Genomic DNA, 16,078 nt, shown 5'->3' on the forward strand with positions numbered 1-16,078 from the left:
GTTTGTGCTTGTGTCTTATGGAAGAAATCTTTGCCTACCCCATGGCACAGATATTCTCCTAAGTTTTCTTCTAGAAACTCTATATTATGGACTTTATTTCTATGATTTGTCTTAAATTTATTTTTGTGTATTGAGATGGAGTTTAATTTTCCCTGGATGGATATTCAGTTATTCCCACATCATTTTAAAAACACTTCCCGGCCAGACGCGGTGGCTCACTCCTGTAATTCCAGCACTTTGGGAGGCCAAGGCCAGTGGATCACGAGGTCAGGAGATCGAGACCATCCTGGTTAACTCGGTGAAACCCCGTCTCTACTAAAAATAAAAATTAGCCGGGCGTGGTGGTGGGCGCCTGTAGTCCCAGCTACTCGGGAGGCTGAGGCGGGAGAATGGGGAGAACCCGGGAGGCAGAGCTTGCAGTGAGCCGAGATCGCGCCACTGCACTCCAGCCTAGAGACAGCGAGATTCCATCTCAAGAAACAAACAAACAAACGAAAAAACACTTCCCTTGACTCACTGAAATGACTTGGTATCTTGGTCAAAAATTGATTTTGGGCCAGGCGCGGTGGCTCATGCCTGTAATCCCAGCACTTTGGGGGGCCAAGGCAGGTGGAACACCTGAGGTCAGGAGTTTGAGACCAGCCTGACGAATATGGTGAAACCCCATCTCTACTAAAAATACAAAAATTAGCCGGGTGTGGTGGTGTGTGCCTGTAGTCCCAGCTACTCAGGAGGCTGATACAGGAGAATTACTTGAACACGTGAGGCGGAGGTTTCAGTGAGCTGAGATCGCACCACTGTACTCTAGCCTGGGCGACAGAGCAAGACTGTCTCAAAAAAAAAAAAAAAAAAATTGACTTTGCATATATGTGTGGGTTTGTTTCTGGACTCCGTTCCATTGGTATGTGTTTCTATCCTTATGCCAATATCACACTGTATTAATTACTGTAGCTTTATAGTAAGTACTGAAATCAAGTAGCCTAAGTACTTTGTCTTTTTTCAAAATTACTTTGCCTATTCGAGATTCTTTGCATTTTATCTAAGTTATAGAATCAATCATCTTGCCTTTGAGAAAGGCTTCTGGAATTTTGATAGAGTTGCATTAATCTGTAAATCAATGGTCATCTTAACAATATCGAGTCTTCCAGATCCATGAATATGGTATATCTCTCCATTTATTTATCTCTCCATTTATTTATTTTTCTTAGCAATGTTTTGTCATTTTCAGCAAGTGACATTTGCGGAGGTGGCAAAAGGATTCCTCAAGCGTTACTGGAGGCTGGGCACAGTGGCTCACACCTGTAATCTCAGCACTTTGGGAGGCTGAGGTGAGCAAATGGCTTGAGGTCAGGAGTTTTAGAGCAGCCTGGTCAACATGGAGAAACCCCATCCCTACTAAAAATAGAAAAATTACTCAGATGTGGTGGCACACATCTGTAATCCCAGCTGCTCAGGTGGCCAAGGTGTGAGAATCACTTGAACCTGGGAGGCAGAGGTTGCAGTGAGCTGAGATAGCACCATTACACTCCAGCTCGGGCAACAGAAAAAGACGCTGTCTCATTTAAAAAAAAAAAAATGGAGTCCCTCTGTCCATAGAGCTTGCAGTGCATGGCTGAGACCACAGAATCTGCTGTCAACTTTCTATACTTCTGTACCGAGGTGTACACAGGACCCTCTAATGAAGCGTGCGCCCCAGGGAGTGGAGACGGAGAGGGCAGTCTCTATTTAATCCACTGCGAATTCCTCAGCCTGCTCTGGGGTTGGTGACTTCCTCTGTCAGAAGCCACCTGCCAATAGACTGTTCTCTACCTGTAATGGACACAGCAAGAGCTCAAACTTCACTTCCATTGTCAACCTCTTTTTTTTTTTTCTGAGATGGAGTCTCACTCTGTTGCCCAGGCTGGAGTGCAGTGGCGTGATCTTGGCTCACTGCAACCTCCACCTCAGTGGTGCGATCTCAGCTTACTACAACCTCCACCTCCTGGGTTCAAGCGATTGTCCTGCCTCAGCCTCCCAAGTAGCTGGGATTATAGGCATGCACCATCACGCTGGGCTAATTTTTGTATTTTTAGTAGAGACAGGGTTTTGCCTTGTTGGCCAGGCTGGTCTCGAACTCCTGACCTCAAGTGATCCTCCCACCTCAGCCTCCCAAAGTGCTGGGGCTACAGGCATGAGTCATCACGCCTGCCCCATTGTCAACCTCTTGATGGACCCATTTCTTCAGGAGCTTGGCATCCTTTCCATTAACCCAGTGATGCCTGGGACCTACCAGCTGGGGGCATCCTGGGTCTGTGTCCTCTGCTTCATTGGCGATCACAGCCAAACCACGACAACAGGAAGAGCTATGATATGGCTGTCCTGCTGAAGCGCACATTGCCACCACGTACCTTTGTTCACACATGACTGGAAGCAGAAGCAACACCATCCCATGATACAGGACTCAGCTTGTTCCTAAGTGATTTTTCCTGGGCAAGAGGAAGGGAGTGGGGCAAAGAGAGTTAGCAGGAAAGGAAAGAGCCCCAGCTTGTCTGCTGAGCTGACAGCAGGAGCCCTTCGGGCTGCATTTGAAGCATACCTTAGAAGAGCTCCTGCACCCAGGCCTTTTGGGGAGAGCCTGCCCCATCTCCCAGGGCTCTCAGGGCATGTTGTGACAGCCTCACTGGCTAGGCTCTGCTTCCTCCGGCATCATCCGTGTCCTTGTTGCCTCTGCAGACCAGTCCTGCTGTAACTGAGTGTTCTCTGCAGGTCTGTACTTTGAGTCTATGCATTTGAAGTACTTTCCATGACTTTCGGTTCAAGTCAGTCTCTCCAGGTGTCATTCACCATCTGTATAAGTGCTCTGGTTACAAGGTTGCCTGGGTTTTGAGGGTCTGCCCCAAGCCCTGTTGTTTATATTGTGCATTTTTGCAGAAGGTGGGGATTTTCAGGAACATGTGGATTCTGATTGACAGAAAGCTGGGACTGTCTCTTTACAAGCGAGGTCACAATTTTTTTTTTTTTTTTTGAGACGGAGTTTTGTTCTTTTATAAGGGCACAATCTTGGCTCACTGCAACCTCTGCCTCCTGGTTCAAGCAATTCTCCTGCCTCAGCCTCCCCAGTAGCTGGGATTACAGGCAGCCGCCACCATGCCCAGCTAATTTTTGTATTTTTAGTAGAGACGGGGTTTTAGCATGTTAGCCAGGCTGGTCACAAACTCCTGAACTCAAGTGATCTGCCTGCCTCGGCCTCCCAAAGTGCTGGGATTATAGGCGTGAGCCACCGTGCCCGGCTTGAGGTCACAAAATTTAAGGAGGCAGCGCTGTGACGTTCATACTAGCACAGGGTCGGGAAGGCTTCCTTTTGACTGGATCCAGCAGAAAGCGGCCCCCCATCAAGTAGAAGCATCTACCTCGCATTTCTAGAACAGTGCATGTTTCTGTTTACTGTTCTATCATTCTGCACACCTGAGTGCTCCTTCCTTCCTGGTGCTGACACCCTTCTGTACACACACACTGGCAGCCATAGCTCAGGGTTTCGGTACCAAAGAAGCACCCTCAAGCTCCTGTGCAGACCAGTGGGCGCCTAAGTTTGGGAAACAACTGTGGGAGAAAACCTTAAACTTTTGGAAAATTTATTATGTAGTGATTTTTTTCTGCATACTGGGAGGAGACTGCCAGCATCCCTTTTCTGGGCGATCCCCTAGCCCCATGGGATGGGTGAGGACACCTAGGGCAGGAGGAAGGACCCACTGTGTGAAAAGGGTGTGTGGACAGAGGCTGCGCAGAGGCGGGAGGGCCTCCAGAAGAGGACGTTTCCGCGGGGCTGGGGAAGCGCCTCTTGTGCCCCATGGAGCCTGAACCCTCTTGCAGCTGGAAGGGTTTAGGTCCAACTCCTCAACAACATGGAGTGACTCAGAGAAAGCCGATAGAGAATACAGAATATAGGAGAATATAGGGCACCCCATGGGCCCAAAGAATCAAAGCTCATCAAGCTCTCGGAGAGCAGCTGGTCAAGCCTTTCCTTTTTTTTTTTTTTTTTTTTCTTGAGATGGAGTCTCGCTCTGTCGCCCAGGCTGGAGTGCAGTGACCGGATCTCAGCTCACTGCAAGCTCCGCCTCCTGGGTTGACGCCATTCTCCTGCCTCAGCCTCCCAAGTAGCTGGGACTACAGGCGCCCGCCACCTCGCCCGGCTAGTTTTTTGTATTTTTTAGTAGAGACGGGGTTTCACCGTGTAGGCCAGGATGGTTTCGATCTCCTGACCTCGTGATCCCCTCGTCTCGGCCTCCCAAAGTGCTGGGATTACAGGCTTGAGCCACCGCGCCCAGCCGCCTTTCCTTTTTTTTTTTTTCTTTTTTCTTTTGAGACAGAGTCTCACTCTGTCACCCAGGCTGGAGTGCAGTGGTGTGATCTCAGCTCACTGCAACCTCTGTCTCCTGGGTTCAAGCGATTCTCCTGCCTCAGCCTCCCGAGTAGCTGGGACTACAGGCATGCACCACCACGCCCAGCTTATTTTTGCATTTCTTAGTACAGATGGAGTTTCACTATGTTGGCCAGGCTGATCTCGAACTCCTGGCCTCAGGTGATCCACCCACCTCCGCCTCCCAAAGTGCTGGGATTACAGGCGTGAGCCAGCATGCCCAGCCTGGTCAAGCCTTTCCTGTTACAGATGGGGCAACTGAGGTCCAGAGATGGGTGGCAACTTGTCCAAAGTCACAAAGCAAATAAGAGGCAGTACTAGAATGAGGACGAAGCTTCTGAGCCTGAGCCCAGCAGCCTTTCCTGTCCTGCCCTGGTGACCAGACATCCACTTGTCATGGGAACCTGTCACCTCTCAGGCCCATCTGAGACCTCAACAGCTTCTGAGTGTTTTTGCTGGGCTGTGCCCTGCCCATGGTGCTGAGGACACAGAGGTGAGCCATGGCCGTAACAGCTCCGAGGGGCTATGCATGGGGGCCTGGCCGTAAATTCTATATACAACTGGAGGAATGGACAGTGAAGGTACAAAATGTGCGCGCATTCCAGAAACAAAACAAGGGAGCAATGGATTCTGCTTGGGAAAGTCGGGAAGACAGGAAGCTGGCATTGGAAGATAGGAAATTCCAGGCAGAGGGAATGACATCATCGAAGTACAACTAAGAATAAGACAAAAAATAAGAACCAGAAGACTCTGACACACTTGATAAGGGTTCGTTTCCAGCCAGCACTGCACTAAACATTGTGAATGTTTCACCATTCCATCCTCCCTCCAGCCAGGTGCTCTTCTTGTCTCCGTTTCTCTGACAGGTGGGCAGGTGCCTGGTGTACTAGAAGCATGGTGGGCAGGCTGTTATACAGAAAGTGCAAGGGGGTGCCGGGGCCTGGGAACAGTAAGGGGGCCTTGATCACCCTCACCCTGCACTCTGCTCAGGTGCAGACATTCCATGGAGACCTGCTGCAGCACATGGAGAAGAACACCAAGCTGGACATGCAGTTCATCAAAGTAAGTCTGGCCTCCCCCCTCGGCCCCCAACCCATCATAGGCAGGACCCCCTCTCCCATTTGACAGGTGGGCACACACAGGCCAGTGCTGAGCGTTGACTAGGCCCCAGATTATCCATGTTCCCAGCTGAGCCCCGAGTCTCCAAACTTCCAGGGTCCTGATCTCTGTAAGGGGTGTCTTGAGCTCTCTGATGTGGGGGGATTCTCCCTCCCCAACTCCACCCTACTCCAGGACAGCCGCCAGCACTATGAGCTCGAGTACCGCCACCGAGCGGCCAACCTGGAGAAGTGCATGTCTGAGCTGTGGCGCATGGAGCGCAAGAGAGACAAGAATGTGCGGGAGATGAAGGTGCGAGGGCCGGGAAGCGGGGGAGGGCCGGCAAGGGCGGGTGGGCAGACCTTGGGGCGAGACCGGGCCCTGGGAACCACGAACACCTCCCTGAGCTCCCCTACCGAGCACCAGCACAACTGTGATGAGCGTGGCTGGGGAGGTCAGCCAGCCCCTGGTGGGGTGGGCGTCACTAGCTCCCAGGGCCAAGCCCAGCATCGCCCCTTGCCCTATGGCTTCCTGGCCTTCCCCAGAATCCCCGAGCCTCTCCTGCAACCCCATCCCACCTCCCCCGTCTCCTACTTCACCGAGAAAATTGCTCGCTTGAACATGGTGCCAAAGCTGTCATCCACCAGCTGCCCATCCTCCTCCCCTCCCTCCTGCCAGGCAGAGGTATCCCGCCCCGCTAAGCCTATTTCCCCCTCCTGAGCCTAGGGCCCCATCCCTGGCCAATGTCTCCAAGATCCAAACCCTCTACCTCCCTTCCCGTCTCTTCCTCTGGCTCCTGGCTCCTTTAAGTGAATTCATGCCTCCCCTCCTCAGAACCTTCCCCCTAAATAGGGGCTATTAACCTACTCATTCATATTCTCATTAAACCCGTCCCCCTGCCCCCCTCCCCCCAGCCCGTGCTTGGGCTTGTGCTGGGTGCCAGAGACAGAGCGATGGCTCAGACACCAGCCCTGCTTGTGAGAAGCACCCGGGCGAGGGGGATGCAGGGCCCAGACTCGTAACAAGGCTGCCGATGAGGGGGCAGGCTTAGGAGCTAGGATGGGCTAGGTGATAGGGGGTGGGCTTGGGGAGGCGCAGTCGAGAAGGACAGGGGGCTTGAACAGCTGGCGCCTGTGGGCCAGGTGGATGGGATGACACACACCCACAGCCCCCAGCCAGAACTCCCATTCCCTCCAGGAGAGTGTGAACCGGCTGCACGCCCAGATGCAGGCCTTCGTGTCTGAGAGTCAGCGGGCGGCTGAACTGGAAGAGAAGCGGCGCTATCGCTTCCTGGCAGAGAAGCACCTGCTACTTTCCAACACCTTCCTGCAGTTCTTCGGCCGGGTGAGCTGAACTGGGGGACAGCAGGCGGGGCGCTTCTAGGAGCTGCCCCCCGCCCTGAGTGGCCGTACACAGAGATTTCCCTGCCTTCCTCCCTCTTCCCTCCCTTCCTGCCTCTTCCCTCCCTTCCTGCCTCTTCCCTCCCTTCCTGCCTGTCTGTAGAAATTCATTTTATTTTGCTCTCTCCATCCATTTCTTTGTTTCTGAGTTTGCTTGTATCACTATACGTTCACTCATTTATTCACTCGTGATATTGTTTGTTTTTAATGCATTCACTAATTCATGCATTTATTCATATGTGCTCCATTTTTAAATTCCTGCTTGTATATTTTCACAATTCACAAATTCATTAATTGATAGGTTTGTTCAGTTATTGTCTATTAATTTTCTCATATTTATTATTTATTTATTTATTGAGACAGCGTTTCACTCTTGTTCCCCAGGCTGGAGTGCAATGGCACAATCTTGGCTAACAGCAACCTCCGCCTCCTGGGTTCAAGAGATTCTCCTGCCTCAGCCTCCCGAGTAGCTGGGACTACAGGCATGCGCCACTACGCCTGGCTAATTTTTGTATTTTTAGTAGAGACGGGGTTTCGCCATGTCAGACAGGCTGGTCTCAAACTCCTGACCTCAAGTTATCTGCCTGCCTTAGCCTCCCAAAGTGCTGGGATTACAGGTGTGAGCCACCGCACCCAGCCATTTTATAGTACTATTTAAGTCCTCTAACCTCTTGCCCCGTTCTGCCTGCTAGACCAGTCAGACTCGCTCGTTTCTCATTGAATTTCTAATAGATTTCACTTTCTGAATTGAGCTGCCATGTTGTTTGGCGCTTTTTTGGTTATAACTATTCTACCTTCTTTGTAAATATTGCCATTTATGTACGTTACGTCTCTCTTAATCAAGTTTGGTGCTTTCAATTCTCCCTTGTCTGATATTAATACTGCTCTTTCTACTTTCTTTTCTCTTTGCTTATCTCTTTGTATGTTAAGTAAACTTTCTGTTACTGACGTATAGCTGACTTTGAGCTTTTGACCAGTCTTACAGTCTGTGTCTTCTAATAGAAAAGGAATTCAGCCCATTCCCATTTAACATAACAATGAATATACCTGGGTTTTATTCCTTCTAGGTAACTTGAGCTAACTGTAATTATTTTGTCATTTCCTCTTTTTCTCTCATGTTATTTCTTGTCAGTTTGGTTATTATACTATATATTCCCCCTTTCCCTTTATTAATTTAGAAATTGCACTATTCGGCCGGGCGCGGTGGCTCAAGCCTGTAATCCCGGCACTTTGGGAGGCCAAGACGGGTGGATCACGAGGTCAGGAGATCGAGACCATCCTGGCCAACCCGGTGAAACCCCGTCTCTACTAAAAAATACAAAAAACTAGCTGGGTGAGGTGGCGGGCGCCTGTAGTCCTAGTCACTTAGGAGGTTGAGGCAGGAGAATGGCGTAAACCCGGGAGGCAGAGCTTGCAGTGAGCTGAGATCCAGCCACTGCACTCCAGCCTGGGCGACAGAGGGAGGCTCCGTCTCAAAAAAAAAAAAAAAAGAAAGAAATTGCACTATTCTTTTTCTCTCTACCTGTGGTGACCTCACTTTGTGACTTTCATAATCACATATATATCCACCTATTATCTTTTCCAAAAATGCCAACTTCACCCCACTACAGACACATACTATTCAGTCCATTGCTCCCCCAGTTCATAAGATGAGACCTTGATTTAAAGCTTTCCACAAAAATTAGGCTGGGCACGGTGGCTCACACCAGTAATCCCAACAATTTCGGAGCCCGAGGTGGGTGGATTGCTTGAGGTCAGGAGTTCAAGACCAGCCTGGCCAACACGGCAAAACCCCATTTCTACTGAAAATACAAAAATCAGCTGGGCATGGTGGCAGACACTTGTAATCCCAGCTACTCAGGAGGCTGAGGCAGGAACATCGCTTGAACCTGTGAGGCAGAGGTTGCAGTAAGCCAAAATGGAGCCACTGCACTCCAGCCTGGGTGACAGAGTGAGACTCCGTCTCAACAAAAAAATAAAAATAAAAAAGATAACACCTTAAGAAGTATTTTCCTGCCCTTCAACTATTCTGAGATGGGGTCTTTAGAAAGCTTTTACTCCTCTCTTCATCCTTCCCATCCTCTACCTCTTGGTTTTGCCAGGATAGTTTAGGACTTAGTTTCAGACCTCACTAGTCATCTCTGCAGCATGACCAAAATTATTTTGATAAACTAATTTTATGTATGTATGTATGTAAGTGTGTATTTGAGATGGCGTCTTGCTCTGTTGCCCAGGCTGGAGTGCAGTGGTGCCATCTCAGCTTCCTGCAACCTCCACCTCCCAGGTTCAAGTGATTCTCCTGCCTCAGCCTCCCAAGTAGCTGGGATTACAGGCGCCCACCACCACCCCCGGCTAATTTTTGTATTTTTAGTAGAAATGCGGTTTCACCATGTTGGCCAGACTGGTCTTGAACTCCTGATCTCAAGTGATCCTCCCACCTTGGCCTCCCAAAGTGCTGGGATTACAGGCATGAGCCACCACGCCTGGCCTCAAGAACCTTTATTTAGATTGCACATGTTACCGTTGCCAGGTGCACCGCCATCCTGTTACTGCTTCACCACACCTGTGATCAGATCCACTGCCCACTGCTGTAACCCCTTTCCATCTCCCACTGCCTTGAGGTCTCTGTTTTGATTGATTGCTGTAGTTAGAGAACCTTCATGGGTGTTTTCTGCAGACACACTGTAAGATCCTTGCATATCTGCAAATGGCTAGCTTTTGCTATGCCTGGTGAGTGGTATACTGGCCGGCGGAAGGGCTCCAGAGCTGCAGACCTTTCCTTTCATGGTCCAAGCCCCACTATGTTCTAGCACCCTGTGTTGTAGAATTGAAGTCTGGTCGTGATCTGTCTCCCTTCCCTTTTAAGTAACTGGCTTTTCCTTTGTGGGTGCTGGAGATTTTCTTTGTAACCTTGGGACCAGGAACTTGCCCAGGTGCCACCATGGGGAATGCCGAGGTCAGCGCTCCTGCAGGCTGCAGGCTCAAGTCTCTCTTCCGGTTAAGGCATTATTTCCTTTTCCGTTTCTTTCATTATTACCATTCTGCCATCTTTCCTTCTCATTGTGGAACTCCTTATCATTGGAGCCTTCACATCTACGACCTTCTCCCTCACCATGTCTATTTTGTTTATTATTTATTATTATTTATTTATTTATTTATTTATTTATTTATTTATTTATTTTTTGAGACAGAGTCTTGCTCTGTCACCAGGCTGGAGTGCAGTGGCATGATCTTGGCTCACTGTAACCTCCACCTCCTGGGTTCAAGTCATTCTCCTGGCTCAGCCTCCTGCGTAGCTGGGATTACAGGCACCCACCACCATGCCCAGCTAAGTTTTGTATTTTTAGTAGAGATGGGGTTTCACCATGTTAGCCAGGATGGTCTCAATCTTCTGACCTCGTGATCCACCTGCCTCGGCCACCCAAAGTGATGAGATTACAGGCGTGAGCCACCGCGCCCAGCTATTTTTTTTTTTTTTTTTTAATGTCATGGGACTTTTTTTTTTTTTTTAGACAGAGTCTTACTCTGTCACCCAGGCTGGAGTGCAGTGGTGAAATCTCGGCTCACTGTAACCTCTTCCTCCCGGCTTCAAGCGATTCTTGTGCCTCAGCCTCCACACCTGGCCTTATCAAAAGACTTTTGATGTATATTTTATTTATTCTTGCTCTGTATTTTGAGATATGTCTCCCCTTTAACCTGCCAGACTACTGATTCCATTCTCAACTGGCCATCCTCATTTTTAGTTCCTCTGTTCCATTTTCAATCTTAAAATCATGCTTGAACTGGGCGCGGTGGCTCAGTGCCTGTAGTCCCAGCACTTTGGGAGGTTGAGGCAGGTGGATCACCTGGGGTCAGGAGTTCAAGATCAGCCTGGCCAACATGGTGAAACCCTGTCTCTACTAAAAAATACAAAAATTAGCTGGGCGTGATGGCAAGTGCCTGTAATTCCAGCTACTTGGGGGGCTGAGGCAGGAGAATCATTTGAACCCAGGAGGCGGAGGTTGTGGTGAGCTGAGATCATTCCACTGCACTCCAGCCTGGGTGACAACAGTGAAATTCTGTCTCTCTCTCTCTCTCTCTCTCTTTATATATATATAATGCTTTGTCTGATGAAGAAGGCGGTCTTCGTTATGCAGCAATGCTGCGATCGAGTTCTTGCGAAGCTTGATCACCTCCTTGTCACAGCTGCCTGGGATGGTCTCCTGGGTCCTCGTTCTCAAACGCTGGGACCTTTGAGGTGCCTTGTTTCTTTCCTTTGCCTCTTCATGGCCCTGTTCTCACTCTGGGTTGGTTGAGCTGCAAGGGCCTCAGGCAGTGGTGCTGGCAACTTCAAGGGTAGAGGAGCAGAGTAATCTCTCTAGCGTAGTGGGTGCCCAGTCTAATTGTCCAGTAGCCAATTCTCCACTCTGACATAGGGAAGGCCCTACTCTGTTCCTGATCTCCCTGTCGCAAGCATTAGCTCTGGTTCAGCCAAAGGGATAGGGGCTGACTTAGCCTCCCCTTGTGGAAAAGTGCTGCAGATAGGGCTTTTAGGAAGGTTGTGCAGGTTGTGCACTGCACAATGGTGCCAGGTTGAGAGTAGGGGGCATGGTCTGCTCTCCAAGCTAAACACACTGGTGCAGGCTGTGCTTGCCTCGAGAAAGGAACATTTTTCTTTGCACAAAGGGGTCATCCTGGCCAGGCACAGTGGCTTACTCCTATAATCCCAGCACTTTGGGAGGCCAAGGCAGGAGGATTATTTGAGGTCAGGAGTTTGAGACCAGCTTGGCCAACATGGTCAAACTCTGTATCTACTAAAAGCACAAAAAAATTAGCCGGGCCTGGTGGTGCATGCGTGTAATCAGTCCCAGCTACTCAGGAGGCTGAGGCAAGAGAATCACTTAAACCTGGGAGACAGAGGTTGCAGTGAGCTGAGATCGAGCCACTGCATTCCAGCCCCTGGATGAGAGAGTGAGACTCCATCTAAAAAAAAAAAAAAAAAAAGATCGTCTTACTCAATATGCACCATGTGTCTCTGTCCACACAGAGGGGACAGCTGTCCCTAAATTACACAGAGGAACCATATGGGCCAGCAACAGCCCAAGCCTCTGGGCTCCTGCAGCTCAGGGAACCAGCAGCCCCTCCCAGGGCACGGTCAGAAGGGACAGTCAATGCTGCCCTACCCAGGTGTCTCTACAGGCTGCTGGGGCCCCTGAGTCCTAGTCCTGGCCTGGCCTCTCAGTGGCAGGTCCTCAGACTCCTGCCAGCCCAGCAGTGCTCAGAGTTCCACCCTTCTCTCTTCTGTAAAGGCCCAGCAGGTCCACAGGCTCACAGTCACCTCCTGGCATGCGGGCTTGCCTGCCCGCCTGATCTGGCTTAGCTGCTGACTCCTCGGGCGGGGGTTGATGGGGTCTGCATTGGGAGAGGCCAAGAACATTAGGACACCATCTCCCCACCATTCCTTCACTTTGTCCCTGCAGTTTTCCAATGTCATTCTTTTTTTTTTTTTTTTTGGAGACAGAGTCTCGCTCTCACCCCAGGCTGGAGTGCAGTGGCACGATCTTGGCTCACTGCAACCTCTGACTCCTGGGTTCAAGAGATTCTCCTGCCTCAGCCTCCTGAGTAGCCGGGATTACAGGCGCCTGCCACCACACCCAGCTAATTTTTGTATTTTTAGTACAGATAGGGTTTCACTACGTTGCCCAGGCTGGTCTCAAACTCCTGACCTCAGGTGATCTGCCCGCCTTGGCCTCCCAGAGTGCTGGGATTACAGGTGTGAGCCACTGCGCCTGGCCTCAACAATTATTTTTTGAGCCCAGAGGATGTGCCCAGGCCCTGGCCCTATTTGACATCTGAGAGTGAGTCCCCGACCCACCCGCCCACCAGGCCTCTCTTTCCTGACGCCACCTGCTGCTCCCTCAGCCTCGCTGCTCTTTCCATCACCTTCTAATTCTTCACATTCTTGCTTCATTTCCCTGTGCCCTGAATGCAAATTCCAGCAAATGATTCTACCTCTTTGGGCTTCATTTTCTTGTCTGGTTAAGGAAGGGACTCATTCGCACCTCACAAGGCAGGCACAGTGGCAGAGCCTGGCGGTGAAGCCACCTCATAAGTCTGATTCCACTCCTGCCCTCTCCACCAAAGGTGAAAAACACAAGCCACCGTCCGGAGGCCTGCCTGCTTACAGTCAGCTGGCCCTGCAGCCTCGCCTGGCTCAGGGTTCTTTTTTTTTTTTTTTTTTTTTTTTGAGATGCAGTCATCTTGGCTCACTGCAACCTCCGTCTCCCGGGTTCAAGCGGTTCTCCTGTCTCAGCCTCCCAAGTGCTGGGTTACAGGTGTGCACCACCATGCCCAGCTAAGTTTTGTATTTTTAGTAGAGACAGGGTTTCGCCAAGTTAGCCAGGGTAGTCTCGAACTCCTGACCTCAGGTGATCCGCCCGCCTCGGCCTCCCAAAGTGCTGGGGTTACAGGTGTGAGCCACCACGCCTGGCCCTGGCTCAGGGTTCTTATGCCTCCCGGGCCCTCCCTGAGTCTCTGGATCTGAACCCAGGGGCCCAAGGGTACATGACTGAATCCAGAGACCCAGATCTTGGCTCAGACTCCCATCTGCCCGCTGTCACCACCTCACCCAGCCCCAGGCTCAGCCTTCTCGTCCCCTACTCTCCCACAAAAGGTCTGCCAGGGAGAAACAATTCCTTTTTAGAAAAACAGTTTTATTGAGATAAAATTCACATACAATTCACCCATTTGCAGTGTACACTTTCTGGTTTGTAGTATATTCACAGAGTTGTGCATCAATCACCACAATCAGCTTAAAATATTTTCAATACCCTCCACCACAGTAACCCAGTACCCCGGCCGGGTGTGGTGGCTATGCCTGTAGTCCCAGCACTTTAGGAGGCGGAGGTGGGAGAATCACCTGAGGTCAGGAGTTCGAGACCACCCTGGCCAACATGGTGAAACCCCCGTCTCTACTAAAAATACAAAAGTTAGCTGAGCATGGTGGTGCATGCCTGTAAACCCAGCTACATGGGAGGCTGAGGCAGAATTGCTTGAACCCAGCAGGAGGAGGTTGCAGTGAGCCAAGATTACACCACTGCACTCCAGCCTGGACAGCAAGAGTAAAACGCCATCTCAAAAAAAAAAAAAAAAAAAAAAACAACTACAAACCAGTACCCCTTAGCTGTCATTCCCAATCCTCCAACTCCCCCAGCCCTAGGCCACCAGTAATCTACTTTCTGTCTCAATACATTTGCCCATTCTGAACATTTCATATAAACGGAATCATACGCTTTTGCGACTGGCTTCCTTTTCATTGCTGGTAATATTCCATTGCTTGGATAGACCACATTGTATTTACTCATTTACTCAGATGTATTTACTCAGATGTCAGCTGATGGACCCCTGGTTGTTTCCCCTTTTTGGCTGTCATGACCAATGCTGCTCTGAGCATCCATGTACGAGTCTTCACGTGGATATATGTTTTCATCTCTCTTGGGTATATAAGAGTGGAACTGTGGTGCCATATGGTAACTCTATATTTAACTGTTTGGGGAACTTCCAGACCTTTTTCCAGAGTGTTTCCATGTCCCCAGCAGTTTATGAGGGTTCCAGTTGTTCCATGTCCCCGCTACTATTTGTTACTGTCTTTTTGATAATAGCCATCTTAGCAGGTGTGAAGATGCTTAGCAGGTGTGAAGCGGTATGTCATTGCAATATTGATTTCCGGTTCTCAGATGGCTAATGATGTTGAACACGTTTTCCTGTGCTGCTTAGCTATTTAAAAGTCTTCTTTCGGAGGAAACTCTTTTTCACCTGTGTTAAACTCCTTGTTGCCTGTAAACAGTTAACCATCAGCATTAAGAGAAGAGCTGACCCCTTCCTTGACTGCCTCCTGGTGGGTGAGGGTCCCTCAGGAGGGAGCTGTGGGTTGAACAGGCAGATTTTCCCCTATGCATGGTGTGTTAGCCCATTGTGCATTGCTATAAAGGAAGACCCAAGGCTCTGTAATGTATTTTAAAAGAGGTTTATTTAGCTCTCAGTTCTGCAGGCTGTACAAGAAGTTCATTACCAGCATCTGCTCCTGGTGAAGCCTCTGGAAGCTTACAATCCAGAAGGCAGAAGGCAAAGGGGAAGTTCATATCCCATGGCCAAAGAGGGAGCTGGTGGGGGGTGGGGGTGGGGTACCACACTCTTTCTTTTTTCTATTTATTTTAAGATGGAGTTTTGCTCTTGTCGCTCAGGCTGGAGTACAATGGCATGATCTCAGCTCACTGCACCCTCCACCTCCTGGGTTCAAGTGATTCTCCTGCTTCAGCCCCCCGAGTAGCTGGGATTACAAGCGTGCACCACCATGCCCAGCTAAGTTTTGTATTTTTAATAGAGACAGGGTTTCACCATGTTGGCCAGGCTGGTCTTGAACTCCTGACCTCAGGTGATCCACCCAACTCAGTCTCCCAAAGTGCTGGGATTAAGGTGTGAGCCACCATGCCCGGCCACTATAATCTTTTAAACAAGGAGATTCTTGCATGAACTCATACCACTCATCACCGTGGGGTACAGCACCAAGCCATTTATAAGGGAGCTGCCTCCATGACCCACCACCTCCCACTAGGTCCCACCTCCAACACTGAGGAGTCACATTTCAAAATGAGATTTGGAGAGGACAATATACAAACTATATCACACAGGGGAGCAAGTAACATGTTGTCTGACTCAACTGGACTTCAGAACATCCAAGATCCGACTCCTAAGATAGCTAAACATATATATTTACTTGTTGTTCTATTTATAAGTAGAAGGCACACTTAGGGCCGGGCGTGGTGGCTCATGCCTGTAATCCCAGCACTTTGGGAGGCTGAGGCGGGCGGATCACAAGGTCAGGAGTTCGAGACTAGCCTGCCCAACATGGTGAAACCCCATCTCTACTAAAAATACAAAAATTAGCCAGGCATGGTGGTGGATGCCTGTAATCCCAGCTACTCAGGAGGCTGAGGCACGAGAAGAGCTTGAACCCAGGAGGCAGAGGTTGCAGTGAGCCGAGATCGTGCCACTGCACTCTAGCCTGGACAATGGAGCAAGACTCTCAAAACAAACCAAAACAGCACCCTTAGAAAAAGATTTAAAGAACTCTAGGTGCCTGGGCATGGTAAATTGCCTTTTTTATTCATCTTCAATAATTAGTCTTTGCTTAGTCCAAGTCCAG

General features: G+C 49.9%; 1 protein-coding gene across 1 annotated transcript in view; it reads left to right on the forward strand.

Moving 5' to 3' along the window:
- The window catches only part of BAIAP2L2 (BAR/IMD domain containing adaptor protein 2 like 2), a 33,633-nt gene that overhangs the window by 11,719 nt on the left and 5,836 nt on the right, over positions 1 to 16,078 (forward strand). Inside the window, exons 6-8 of the mRNA XM_030915866.1 lie at positions 5,387 to 5,458; positions 5,690 to 5,806; positions 6,692 to 6,838. Of these exons, the coding sequence (XP_030771726.1) occupies positions 5,387 to 5,458; positions 5,690 to 5,806; positions 6,692 to 6,838 (336 nt within the window). The remainder of the gene's footprint in view (positions 1 to 5,386; positions 5,459 to 5,689; positions 5,807 to 6,691; positions 6,839 to 16,078) is intronic.

This window comes from Rhinopithecus roxellana, chromosome 13 (assembly GCF_007565055.1).
Source record: "Rhinopithecus roxellana isolate Shanxi Qingling chromosome 13, ASM756505v1, whole genome shotgun sequence".
In the NCBI taxonomy this organism is placed as follows: domain Eukaryota; kingdom Metazoa; phylum Chordata; class Mammalia; order Primates; family Cercopithecidae; genus Rhinopithecus; species Rhinopithecus roxellana.